The sequence below is a fragment of the Larus michahellis genome, chromosome 14 (assembly GCF_964199755.1).
Source record: "Larus michahellis chromosome 14, bLarMic1.1, whole genome shotgun sequence".
In the NCBI taxonomy this organism is placed as follows: Eukaryota; Metazoa; Chordata; class Aves; order Charadriiformes; family Laridae; genus Larus; species Larus michahellis.
In genome coordinates this window covers 13906839-13919745 of record NC_133909.1, presented here as the reverse complement: position 1 = coordinate 13919745, position 12907 = coordinate 13906839, and the positions used below count along the sequence as shown (strand labels likewise).

Sequence of the window (12907 nt, the reverse complement as noted above, 5' to 3'; positions counted from 1 at the left end):
GTCTGCTTTTTTCACCCAGGGCTCTGCACTCCCCGAATACCCTGGTGCCCACTGAAGCCAGTGCATTTTGGTACAGAATCTCTGGAGAACAAGAATGGACAGAGCGGAGCTTTGACAAGGGGAAAACTCTCCATCATTGGAATAAAAGTTGATGTATCCCCAAATTAACAGTCAAATCTATTTAGAGGCAGTACAGTCAACTCAGAGCAGCAACAAAAGGACTTTTTATACAGGGAAGACTTTTTAACTAAAAGGATGTTCTACAGATATGCATCATTCTTCCACAAAATTATGCTCTGTTTTGTTTTTCTTTTCTTTTTTTTTTTTCCCCCTGGGAAGTGGAAGGTAGAAAGGGAAGGGAAGTAGTATATCGAAAGCAAAGTTCCTGACTCCATTAAGATTCTCACTACTGCTTATAGTAGTAGAGGCTGAGAAATAACTCATGTGAAATTCGGGGATTTTGGGGGTGCAAATGTAATCATTTATCAATAAATTTCCATCTTCAGTTACATATTTGTCTTCACACCAAAGAGCAGCATTGCTATCACGAGCGTTAATGCAGTATTAAAGCAGAACTGAAAATATGGGACTCCTGGAACTCCTAAACTTACAAATACGAGTAAAATGTCCTTCTTGCCAAATAATCAGCCCGTGCCTATAGCCTGTGAAATGTCAGTCTGGAAGGGAACACATTATTTAAACCAACCAACTGCTGACCCCAAATCTGCAGCTCCGTGTTGGAGTGAGAACCATACCTGTGTGAAAGAGCGGCAGGATCATTCCTGCAGCAACGCCCTCCCCAGAGAAGATGCACCTGGAGAGTTTTTTTGAAAAAACAAAGCCTACAAATAGTCCGTATCTTCAAACAGATTGAGGGTCATGTGTTTTTTCCTTTCTAGAATCCATATAAATAGAATCAGTAATCCTAATAAATGAGTTATACATAGGGTATGTACACTTCACACTTGGATTTTAAATCATTTTGGTCTAGGAAAGTTAGGCTCCATGTGAATACGCCTTGGTGTATTTTAATAGCAGCCTGTATAAACATAACAGGTCATGAGAAGCACGGAGAGGGAGCACAGCTGCTCTAAACAGGAGCCAGGATCTGCCACGAAACGTGCTATGATGGAACCAGAGCACGCTCCAAGCTTTTTGTACCTGCGTGCTGGTGTTACTTCCAGCTTCAGGGAGAATCTAAGCACTCAGCTCCTGAGCTAATAAAACTTACAGATGTGAAGGTACATTTGCTTTACGATCAGCTCTAAATTTGACTCAGGACGGTTGTAACGAAAATCTTCCATAAAAGCTGCTTCGAGGAGGTGCAGCTGCCCTTGGGACAGCCGCCCCTGGGGGCTGGCCGGGCAGCACCACCCATCTTCTTTGCCTATTTACACCCTTCCCTGCCTGCAAAATCCACACTGTATGAAAAGGGTATTTCCCCCAGCACAAGACCCTCTTCTCGGCATGCAATTCCCCTCCTAGTGATGTGAAAAAGTCATTTGTACACAAAAAAAGAGGAATATATTCTGCCACCGGGCAGTGGCCTCCCCCCGTTCATTAGTCTGACACCACACTAGTGTGTCCGTGTCGGTAAGTAAACCAGTGTCCAGACCAGTGACCCTACACCTGCAGTGCTACAGTCAACTTCAGCGTCTCAGTTCAAACAAAAAAGTGTTAGAGGAGAAAAGATTCAATGTTAGGACATAACAATTTACAGCTGTTCCCGAAAGCTTGTGTTCTTGTGTGCAAACACTTTGCCTGTCAATAGAGCACAGCACGCGCTGCAGGAAATTCTGTATCCACAAATACAGCTCTTCAAATTATATTATGCAAACAAGTTCTCACATTAAGGACACCTTTTCACTTGTTTGGATTTCTAAAATATGCCTACAGATACCTGTGTGCAAACCAGTAACAAACATTAAAAATAAATCAAGGATTATTCTCGCACAGTCAGGATATGTCACTCCAGGATGGGGAGTACAACCCCCGCCGTGGGGCATAGCCCACCGTGGAGGAGATTCCCCCCAGTAATTCAGATAGCTTTAATCATGGCCTTCAGATGCTGTTCAGAGGAGACAGCTGGGGACCACATGTATTACAGGTCTCAAGGGGCTGACGTGCACGTGCCCGCTCTCCCCTGTTTTTGACATCTCACGCACACCATGAGCGCCCAGCCAGGGCTCAAACCATCCAGAGGCTTTTTCACAAGGAACAAAGTACGCGGGGTTATGCGAGAGGGTGCCAACACGTTCGCAGATTTACAGACTGGTCTGCCATAATCAAATTGCCTTATTTTAGACGCGTCCCAGATTTGCAGCACCAGCCAGCCAGCATCAATCTCACCCCACGGGAAGGCAGGGCTGCGGACACCCTTAGCGAGGGAAGGACTTGGCATCTCACTCACCACTTTAGGTTTGAAAGGTGGCTGAATCTCTCTGTTTTCCAGTTTTTCCCAGTCAATCCTCCTGAAGAAAGCATGTTCCCTGATGTCTCTTTCACCTTCAAGGCCACAGCCAAGGCGTTTTGCGGGATGTTTAGTCATTAGCTATTAGGAAGAAAACACCAAGTGATTAAATTTAACGCTGGAATGAAAGTGAGACAGAGTTTCCCCAGATTGCGATGCTCCGGTTCCTCTCCTGAAGCTGCAAGCTGCTAATAAAATTGTTTTGAAAAGCTAAAATTCATTTTTTGAAGACTAGTTTTCATGTTCGATTACTGGAGACAGCACGTCAGCAGCAAAATTGAGCACTTCTTCCCCTTCGGCAGAGGTTGCCGCTGGAGGTGTGGGCGGGCAGGCGGTGCCCGGGGCGCGCTGCCATCGTAGGAGTTCACAACTCACTCCTGAATTTCACCTTTGGTCTTTCGGTTCAGTCGTATAAATCTGCAGAACAGCTTCTGCCCTACCTCAACAATCAATTAAACTTAATAAATTCCAATATACTAAAGCTGTATGAAGTACAACCCCCCCCTCTTTCATTTTTCTGGGCTTGTTCAAGACATCTCATTACAGAGCCTACGATTTCTTGGCACCCAGCTGACAATATCTAATCTGCCTTTCCTCCCTCGCATCCTTAATGACATCTCGGTCAATACTACACCCAGCTGCACAGATTACGCAGACTTGGGGAAAAAACCACGCAAACCCACCAGCGTTGCACGCTTGGAAACAGTAATATGCCTCCGAATTAACAAGCTCTTCAAAATCTTTTCAATTGATATGTGCATTAGGAAGCCAGCAATGTAGCCTCCAACTCTCAGTTCCAGCATTGTGGAGACTTCTTAAAGCTCTTTTACAAATGATATATGATTAATATACTGCTGGGAGTGATACCTCAACACATTTTTTTAAAACCTCCGCTGTACCGCTTTAGTCTCCCTCCAAATGTTGAGTTGATCACATTCCAATTTGGAACCTAAAATAAAAGCGACTCGAAGCAGACTTTGGGAAGTTGGCTGCGCGCTGGGCTGGGAATCACATCCTGCGTCCAGCGTAACAGCAACTTTCCCATTTTTATTACCTTTTCTAAACTCTTTGCTTTAACAGTAGGTGATATAAGAAAAGGTGAATGACTCTAGCAGCTTTAATTCTGTTCCCAAGTTTCTGCATTTACCAAACCCAGCGAACTCTGAGTCAGTGGAACAGACGTCAAGCAGACGATTCAATCTCAAGAGTGCGTTGGTCCACGGCCCTGGGATCGCTGAGCTACTGCTGACTACAAGGTTCAGGAGCTTTCTCATATTGACTTCTTTGCTCAGGCATAATGCTCGCTGAAATTCAGGATTAATTTGTTAGTTTAGAGATGACAAATGTGTTATTATCACAGAGACTTGACCTTAAACCTAGTGGTGCAATGCAATTTTAGCTTTCGGACCTCCCTTTGTGTAAGCACCGAGCAGAACAGCGGCAAGTGGAAGAGCCGAAAACACGGTAATTAGATCAAGTTCAAACTGTGCTGTTTGAATATATGATTTTCACGGTAAGGCATCCATCTGCATGTACTTCACAAAATTATATCGTGTTTTGGTTTTGTTGGCCAGCATATCTACACCCGGACAGGCTCCAAAATCAGAGTGGTCTTTCCTTCTACCTTGTTGTTCTGAACAGCTTTTCTTTTTCTTGATGACTTTTCCTTAAGGGATTAATATCCAGCTCACGTAAAATACTTCATAAATGTTTGCAAAGGAAAGGAAGAAAGTAAATACCAAATTAGCTGGCACTAAGCGCACTGATATTTTATCGGTGTAAGTGAGACATCAAATAACGCTTTATAGACGGTGGTTTGGAAAAGCCGCAGACTGACAGTACTTTAGGGAATCACGTGGAGTCAAAGGGAAGTCAAATGAATTCTTGTTTCCTGAGCTAATCCCCTGAAGTCAAATCCATTCTTCTCAAAAAAAAAATAAAAAAAATTAACTTGGAATCTAAGATAAATTTTAGGCCACAAAGGTTACCTCTGGGTCAGGACTTCCCCACAGTTTCCTTGCATTTACGCTAAAGGTTTTCACGTAAGCTCATTTTTACCTACATTTCAGAATGATTCGTATTAACTCCTTCGCTGTGCTGCCGTCATTAGGCGCGCCGGGCTGAGGACTGGCTGCAGTACCTGGTACCCACCCGAGCTGAGAAACCTCCTCACCCTGCCCAAGCGGGGCTGTGCTGCCGAGGGCTGAGAGGAAGGGTGGGTGGAGGCGTTTCACACCATCGTCCTGTTTATAAATTCTGCCTTGGATTTGGCAGCTACTGTGACATTTGTTCTTACCATGAAACAAGCAGGCACAGCGGGAAGAGCTGAACACTCATCAGTGACACCAGGTGACGAGCACTTCAGGACAACAGGGCTTAGCACAGCCTGGCGGAAGTCGCGCTTAAAAATACTACAGTGCCATACCAAAGCCAGACATCTTCAGTTACTCACAAGGACAGCCAAAAAGGAACTTAATGATAAAGAAGCATCTATCTCACCCCCTTGCAGATGGAGACAGCTTCTTTGGACAGGGATTTTGGATAGGAAACATTATGCTCCATTATGGACTGGAAAAGTTCATCTTCGTCTTCGCCATCAAATGGAGGCTGTTGGAAATAAATCACAGGTAAGTTACTTACTGGTTTGGTTTTTTTTAAACCCTCCACTTTTTATGAAATGGCATGACGATACTATGGCCATGCTGGGTCAGATCAAAGGTGCATCCAGCCCAGCAACCCGTCTCCAGTCCACCAGAGGTGCCCAAAGAGATGAGTATACAGCAGTGGTCCTTGCCCAGGAATACACACCAACCTCCCAGCCACCTGCTGCCTGGGATCTTCTGACCCACAAGTTTAGTGTTTACCACTCAGGTAGAAACCAAAGAAAGAAGCTCATTTCTGCTCCCAGCATGGCAGCCAGGTTAATGAAACGTGTGCAGGATGACCATCTTTAATCAGTTTTTAAAGCTACTGTGCACCAGACAGCCAAAATACTTTAATGGGTGAAGTCTGGAGACTGTAATTTTCATTTACCTTGTGTTAAGATATATCCATTCCTCACTTAATTACAGTTAAACTCCAGGTTGTTTTATAAGACATGGCTGTAGACTCTGCTTCTGTGAAGGGCAGACCGTATCATGACCAAGGGCTGCATTTTATTTTTAAATATAGGGGATGAGGAAAGTGCCCGTGGGTGAGTCCCCAGGATATGGTCACTGTGCAAGACTCACCTAATGGTGAATCTCATTTTCCCAAAAGCATTCAGATGTCTAATATCTGCAATGCAGACTGTAAATGCTAACAACTGCAATTGCTACACTTCAAAAACTTTTAAAATGTCGACTGGAATTTAGTAGAGAAACTAGTAAAGGCATTTGTTAAAAATGTATGTTTTAAGCTTAGGAAATACATGCCTTTAGCTAACACTCTTTGAAAGTCAATTGCAGAAATCTTTTCCAACCCCAGGCTAATGTAATTCCTTAAAGTTGGTAGTTATCTACCATTCACTGCAGTAGAGAGTTGCTTTCCCACATGAGGGACTTGGAGAGCAGTGTCTCATTAACTGTGCAGAACAAGGGGGTTGTAACCCAGCACGTTTCCAGGGGCGAGACCCATACTTTACCCCTAGGACACACAACACAAAACCTGTATTCTTGTGACTTAACTGCAATGCAGAGCATATACACACTCTTAGTACTTAGTACCTTTCCCCCTGGCTTCAAACTACTAAATGGTATTTCTTCCATTTGACATGCATTTTCCCGCTGAAGTGTCTCACATTCAATTTTGAAGTTGGCTATTTATAACACTATTACAGCACAAAGAAGCCGTATTCAAAGGCAGTGCTTGATTATACGCATGCAACACAAAGAGCTTAAAGCCTAAATACATTCTCAGCAGAGTCGGTCAAGAGTACAAGGAGATAATGTCAGTATGAAAGGCCCCACTTCTGTCCCCTAAGGGTCTGACCCCGCAGGGAGCCTTGGATCAGAGCAGCAGGAGGAGGTCACTCTTACCTGGCCAGCCAACATCTCATAGAGCAGCACTCCGTACGCCCACCAATCCACAGACTTCCCATAGGGCTGGTAAGCAATAATCTGCACAATCACAAAAAAAAACCCAAAGAAAAAACCCCTGTGTTAACTAACATGCAGTCTTGTGACATATTAGATAAACAGTGACATACAGAGATGAACATATTTCCTTGAAAAAGCCCAGAAAGCGAATCCTGCAATCCCCACTCCAGCTAATCACTGGTTTCAGTGATTGCAAATGTTAGTCTAAACCCATCTGCTTTTGGTACTCCAATATCTTGGGAAATGCAGCTCTTAGGAGCCCTTGGGATGCGCATTTGAAGGCCAAGGAGGTAGTACAGCTGCACAAGGTAGGAGACAAGGCAAGAATGCTATTCATCCATTTGTGTCAAAGCTTGAAATCATGAGACCCACTTAACTTACAGATTATCAATAATTAAGCCTTTCTTTTCAATATTTATATTTTTGTTCTGCTATAAAAGAAATCAAAATTTAAGAAAAGAGCAAAACCCTGAGAAGCTCAGTTACGTTTTCCCAAGTTGTGTCATTGAGATACTCTTAGTATGAAGCTAGATACCAGCTACACCAAAAAGAAAGCGGTTTCTGCTGTTGAGCCTAATGGAAATGTCAAGTATTTTGCATCCTCTGGGTTCACATCTGACTCACCCAGAGGCACAAATTGAGTCCTGACACAGCGAAAGGCTGCGACTGCCATCGGCACACAGGTCCCCTCGTGCGTCATGTTCTTTAATGGAGGCCTCTTCAGAGATCAGTGTTAATTTATTTAAGAGATGCGTTTGGGCAGGCTGTAGAGGAGTTTTGAGGTGCAGGTGTTCTCTCAGATCTCCTTCTAAATAACTGTGAAGGGATATTTTGGGTCGCGAAGGGATTCCATCCACACGAAGTGTCCATCCGCACTGGGGAAGGCAGAGTGGGAGCCTCGAGCCCCAGCGCCACCGTCCCACTGGGATAAGCAGGGAACCGAGGCCGTCACTCCTCCAGATGGGCTTGCAGTTACTTTCCTGTTTGCATGTGGTTTTATTCTTTGTGAAACAAACTGCTAGATCCATCATATTCTATGCTAGAATCACATATTCTAGATTTTTTAGTTGTCTGAAAGAGAAGTCGGACCAGCAAGTCCTGTCATTTCTGAGGAAAATACTGAGTCACCAGTTCAATAACGCAGGACTGCCTGGCTACTAAATGAAATGGAGTCCCTGTGTGAATATACGTTCTTCGCTGGGCTAACAGCAGCACATGAATTAAAAACTGCTGCAGTGTTTCTAAGCAAAGGATTTCAAAATCAATCGCGCTTTGAAATATATTATACGACCAGAGGTAATAACAAGATTCTCAGCAGGAAGGTCCTACGCAAAGGCAATCTTTATTAGTTGTCTTTTACCAGTAATATGGACTTTAAAATATATATTTGGGACATTCATTTCATATTATGGTGGTTGGCATACTCGGTTACTCTCCCTTTAATTTCTGGCACCAGTAAGTTCCCAGAGGTCTGCTGGAATCAATGTTGCTTCTTGAAAGACCAAACACTTGCAAAATTTTATTCAGAAACAACAGTGGCCTTTACACTCAGAAAATGATAAAACATTTCATTCTCAGCCCTTCTCCGACAATCTCTCCTTGCCTTATGGAAAAGAGTATCTTACCAAAAAAAAAAAAAGGGATATTTTTCAGAAGGTCATTAATTTATAAAGGCAGAACATTTTGTACATTAAGTGCACTTCAGGTAAGTGGTTTTGGTAGGAACAGTTCATTTCAATTAGCAAATGAGAAAAAGATGGATCCACAGCAGTTAGAAAGAACCTGCTGCTCCACCGCCACGGCTCCCACCCTGGCACAGGGGTCTGCCCGCGAGGCCACGCTCTGCTTCTGCTCCTCTTGGGAAAGAGTTTGATGGGAGCGCTGAAGAGAGGGAATCTTTTAAATACGGTACTGCAATGTCATAAAATGAAAGATGTAACACAGCACGGACCCAGTGACGCCGTTTGTTTATCCAGCAAGAGGTGAGTCGAGACTGGGTTGTTCTCTAGATAGCATTCTCATCAGCAAATCCAATCTGCCCCAATTACATCTGCCTTTGTGAGAGAATATCAAGCAGAATCATCAAGAGAGACAGAACTGACATGAAAAAAGCTCCTACATTTAACCTAACGTATGGTCAGAGTCACTAAAATTTTTGTCCTATTTGATGCCGCGTGTCAACATCAGCAGAAGCATCTGACGAACAGCCCAGCACCCCCTCCGAGCTGGCACACGCCTCCCTTGCCTGAACCAGTTGCTTGATGAAAGAGTGGGATTTGAGAAATAAATAGGGACATGAAGTTCCCCTGGGACTGGAAAGGTCCCACCGCAGAGAAGTCCCACTGCAAATACAATGAACACACTTTTTCCATTGAACTTATCGCACTGCAGGAAAAGGTGGTCCTGCCGATATCTGCTGCTGTACACCGGCAGTTTTTTTCCTTTAATCCTAATTAAATACACCCAATTTGAACCACCAGTCAAATCCTGGTAAGGATACAATAGGAGTGAAACACAGAAGAGGAATCTGCCACGTTCATTCACCAACCTGTGCGTCATGCACGGAAACCGGCGGTTGTACTCGTAATAATGGGAGCTATTAAACGCATTAATTGGAAAATGTAAAAGAGAGGAAAAAACGCTCACTTCAAGGAAGGAATTACATGTGGGAGGAAGCAGATGAGTTTTCAATACACAGTCAAACATGCATTGGTACAAAGTCAGCAAGTTCTAAGTGTCGTATTTTCAGTAGTTCCCTCCTCCTCGTGCAGAAATCATCATGTATTACCTACCAGCTGCCGCACTCAAAGCCATCGCTGGCTGCCTTGCAGCAGCTGCCAAAACAATCCTATCTGCATGTACAAATTTTGGTATCTTTTAGAACAAACGGGTATATTAACACGACCTCCAACCTCACTGCAGTTGGAGCAGCGAGGGAGCTCCTGTGCCTAGAAATGAAGCCCTGTACCCTCCTCCAGCTCCGACCTCTGCTTTGTACTGGCCAGGGAAGACTGGAAAGTTGATAGGACCCTTTCCTTCCCCTCCTTCTCCATCATTAATTTAAATGATTGCCTTTTTCATCCCCTTTTGCACTTCAGATGTCCCATTTTCGCTACCTATTACTATATTTTAAGAGCTCTGCCTTTTCAGGTTCCATGGATTTGAGAGCTCAGGAAGAGCTCAGGAGGAGCTTCTCCCATCGAGCCAAATTGGCAGAGGAATGTTGATTGCTTTTTTCATTTTTTTTTTCCATTTTGCCTCGAAGGAAGGCACAGTTAAGAGCAGGACACAGAGATTAATACCAGCAATTTGTAGGAATGTTTAGATCATTGCAGCTTGCAGCTGGTAGCCAGTTGGGATGAAAAGATTATATCCCAGAGGCAAGAGAAAGTCTTTTGTGAACATCTCTTATGTCTACTGGAAAAGTTAAAACTCAGTTATTAAAAGAAATAAACATCACTAGTACAAGAAACAGCCAAATGTACACTTTCCAAACCTTTGTAATACCTATCAGCCTCCCATAATCCCACCAAATGTAAGGTTAGAATTTAAGGTTTTGAGGCTATTAGATGGAGGAGAAGGGGAACGAAGTTTCTAATTAAAATTCGTTAAGTTCTGCAATTCCAAGTCAACGCCCCAGCTGCTGCGGGCGTGCTGATGGCGGGGTTCAGCGCTGCACCACAGGCAGCAGGGTGTGCTGGCAGAATCCCATCCTGCTAATCCTCTTGACATCCATCTCCTTCTGTCTCTCTTGACTGGTCAAGGAAATACAAAGTATTAATTGATTTCACAGCTATTTTACCGCTCTGACCATAAATATTTAAGTTCAGCACATCAACAAATATTCCTTACTAGATAACCACTTTCTGCCTGACAGAATTGGTCAAACCTGAGATTCTACCAGTTTAACCTCTGCGCGTTTCTCAAATTGCAGAGGATAAGAAAATGACTAGTAATTCCAGTGCGTTATACACCTACGTAATAATAAATGCTAACTTTCCCAATCATTGAAACAGGAAAACATTATTTTACAGTACACCAAAGTGTGCGAGTCCGCTCTGCGGAATGAAGCACCATATCACCCTGCTTTTCTATCCGGAGATCGTACGTGTGAAGCCACCTCAGATGTCCCCGTATGGTCCTTCCAGAGGTGTCATCTCTGAACTAGGTGCCTGGGTAGGTCATTGGAGGCAGCATGAGGTCTTTCAGACCCCCCCACAGTCACAACGTTATTTCCCAAATACCAATTAAAAGAGCTAATTCTCTATGTTTGAGTGCAACACACTCACAGGACTACTCATACTAGATACCTTCAACAGTTTATTTAGATTTAGCTCATTTATCTCCACCCAGCAGGGAATGCCACCGTGCAAATGCTCCTCATTATAATCTATTATAAATGTATACATTTTAGCCCATAGAAACACGCTCAAATGTTCCTGCAAGCAAAACATGAACCTTCCTTTGAAGTTTACCACAGACCTAGTTAGCAATTTGTCAGTCACAATAACATTTTCAGAAAGAAAGAAAATCAGCCAACTACAAAAAAAAGTAAATGTCTGTTTGTAAGACAACAGAAAGACCAATTTCCTCCCAGTTACCGAATGTTTTGGTGAAAGGTTTATTTCTTTATATGAAATTTCCAAATAAAGTAAAACAAATCATTCCAGCACTGACCCATATTGAGATTTTGGCACTGACAACGCGTTCTTTGGTATTATCTGGCACAAGACTACTGCCACAGAAAGGACACTTTTTAATTTGTAATATTGGCTTCATTTATGTTTTGACAGGAGAAAATGAAATACTGCTCTGGTTGGTCTGATATCCTGCTGCGAGCAAGAGCAATTTGTGAAAAAACAAGGTTTTATAATACACAATATTTCACTCTGAAAAGCATGAATTAGCAACTGGAAAAAAAAAAATCAAAACCCAAACTGTTTTTCATTCCAGTTTCACAGAAATGACAAAATTCACCTTAGACACTAATTTCCTTGTCCATGTATAAATCTCCCATATTCCAGCAAAGATCCAATTACAGCCAGAAATGCTGCCCCAGAGCTGCCTCCTGCCCAGCTCCCAGCGCAACACCGAGTCTCTTGGATCGGGATAGAGCCTCTTCCACCGAATTCGCAGCCAAACAAATCAAGACTCCTGAAAGCTCAGTATGCACAAATACCAGATTTTAATATTCACATAGTTGAATGGTTTCCCAATCACCACATGTGCTTGTTTTTAATGTTTTATACCTAAACCACTGAAATACACATCATATCCAGACTGAAAATCTTAACTTTAAGCTCGTATTTATCGCCGTGCTTTAAAGTACAACTGTGTTTCTCATGAACAAATTTTCATTTTAGAGACACTGCAGTCTTTGAGTGTGATTTTCAGTGGCTTGAATGCAGCCCAGCTATCGCCAAGTCACAGAAAACTCAAGGCAAATTATGGATTTATTATGCCAACTCCATTCAAGCCCTGATCTTAGAGCTTTTTTGAGGCTTTCAGTGGCTGGAGCTTTCCTGAGATCCAAAGCGGTAACTCACGACACCTCTGCACCATTTGTAAGACACAGCCTGGAAAAGGCTGCAGTAGTTTTGCAGGGAAGTCAGTGAAAGGCTTCGAGACCTCATGAGTCCCCTCCCAAAAATCAATGCGCAGTTTGTGATTTCCTGAAAATGCCAAACAATCCTTCGAATACAGGTATTCTGTCAGCTGTGTGACCTTATGGAAGAATACGTGAAAGCAGCCGTGTTTGCTCCCAATAAAATGTTTGCTGACCTCATCAACGACCTCAACAACGCCCGCGAACTCTCTTGGACTTCACAAACTGAAGCACAAAGTTCTTCATAATAACAAATGTTATTATACATATAATAACATTTCCTGGCTACAATTTAAAATCACAAGGTGGCGATCCGCATACTTTAGTCTTTTGCAAGTATGAACAAAATCTGAAGCACTGATCTCATAAAAAGTTCGGTTGTCAATCAACCAGATTGTTTAAAATAGTGAAGTTTTATTGATAACGTTGTATTAATTCACAAAGCTATTCAATACACCTGCAGAAGCGTAGCTGGTACCATCCACAGAGTATCCAGAGTTACAGCTGTCAAAACTCGGTGGTGTAAAATGTTCATAGGGACAAGTTTCATTTGAGAGACTAAAAGGTTCTTGAAATGGTAAATATTTACCTCTGGTGCAATGTAGTCTGGGGTGCCACAGAAGGTCCTGGTTGTTACTCCGTCTAACATATGTTCTTTGCACATTCCAAAATCAGCAATTTTAATGTGTCCTTCTGAATCCAACATCACGTTATCTAATTTCAGATCTCTGTGAAGAATCAGAGTAATTTAATGTT

At 42.9% G+C, this 12907-nt stretch overlaps 1 protein-coding gene across 2 annotated transcripts in view; it reads right to left on the bottom strand.

The window, feature by feature from the left end:
- The window catches only part of PRKCA (protein kinase C alpha), a 152083-nt gene that overhangs the window by 2379 nt on the left and 136797 nt on the right, over nucleotides 1-12907 (bottom strand). For both annotated transcript variants that reach the window (XM_074608109.1, XM_074608108.1), the window contains 4 exons: nucleotides 12741-12879; nucleotides 6487-6567; nucleotides 4970-5077; nucleotides 2411-2551 (listed from right to left, as the gene is read on the bottom strand). In XM_074608109.1, the coding sequence (XP_074464210.1) occupies nucleotides 2411-2551; nucleotides 4970-5077; nucleotides 6487-6567; nucleotides 12741-12879 (469 nt within the window). The remainder of the gene's footprint in view (nucleotides 1-2410; nucleotides 2552-4969; nucleotides 5078-6486; nucleotides 6568-12740; nucleotides 12880-12907) is intronic.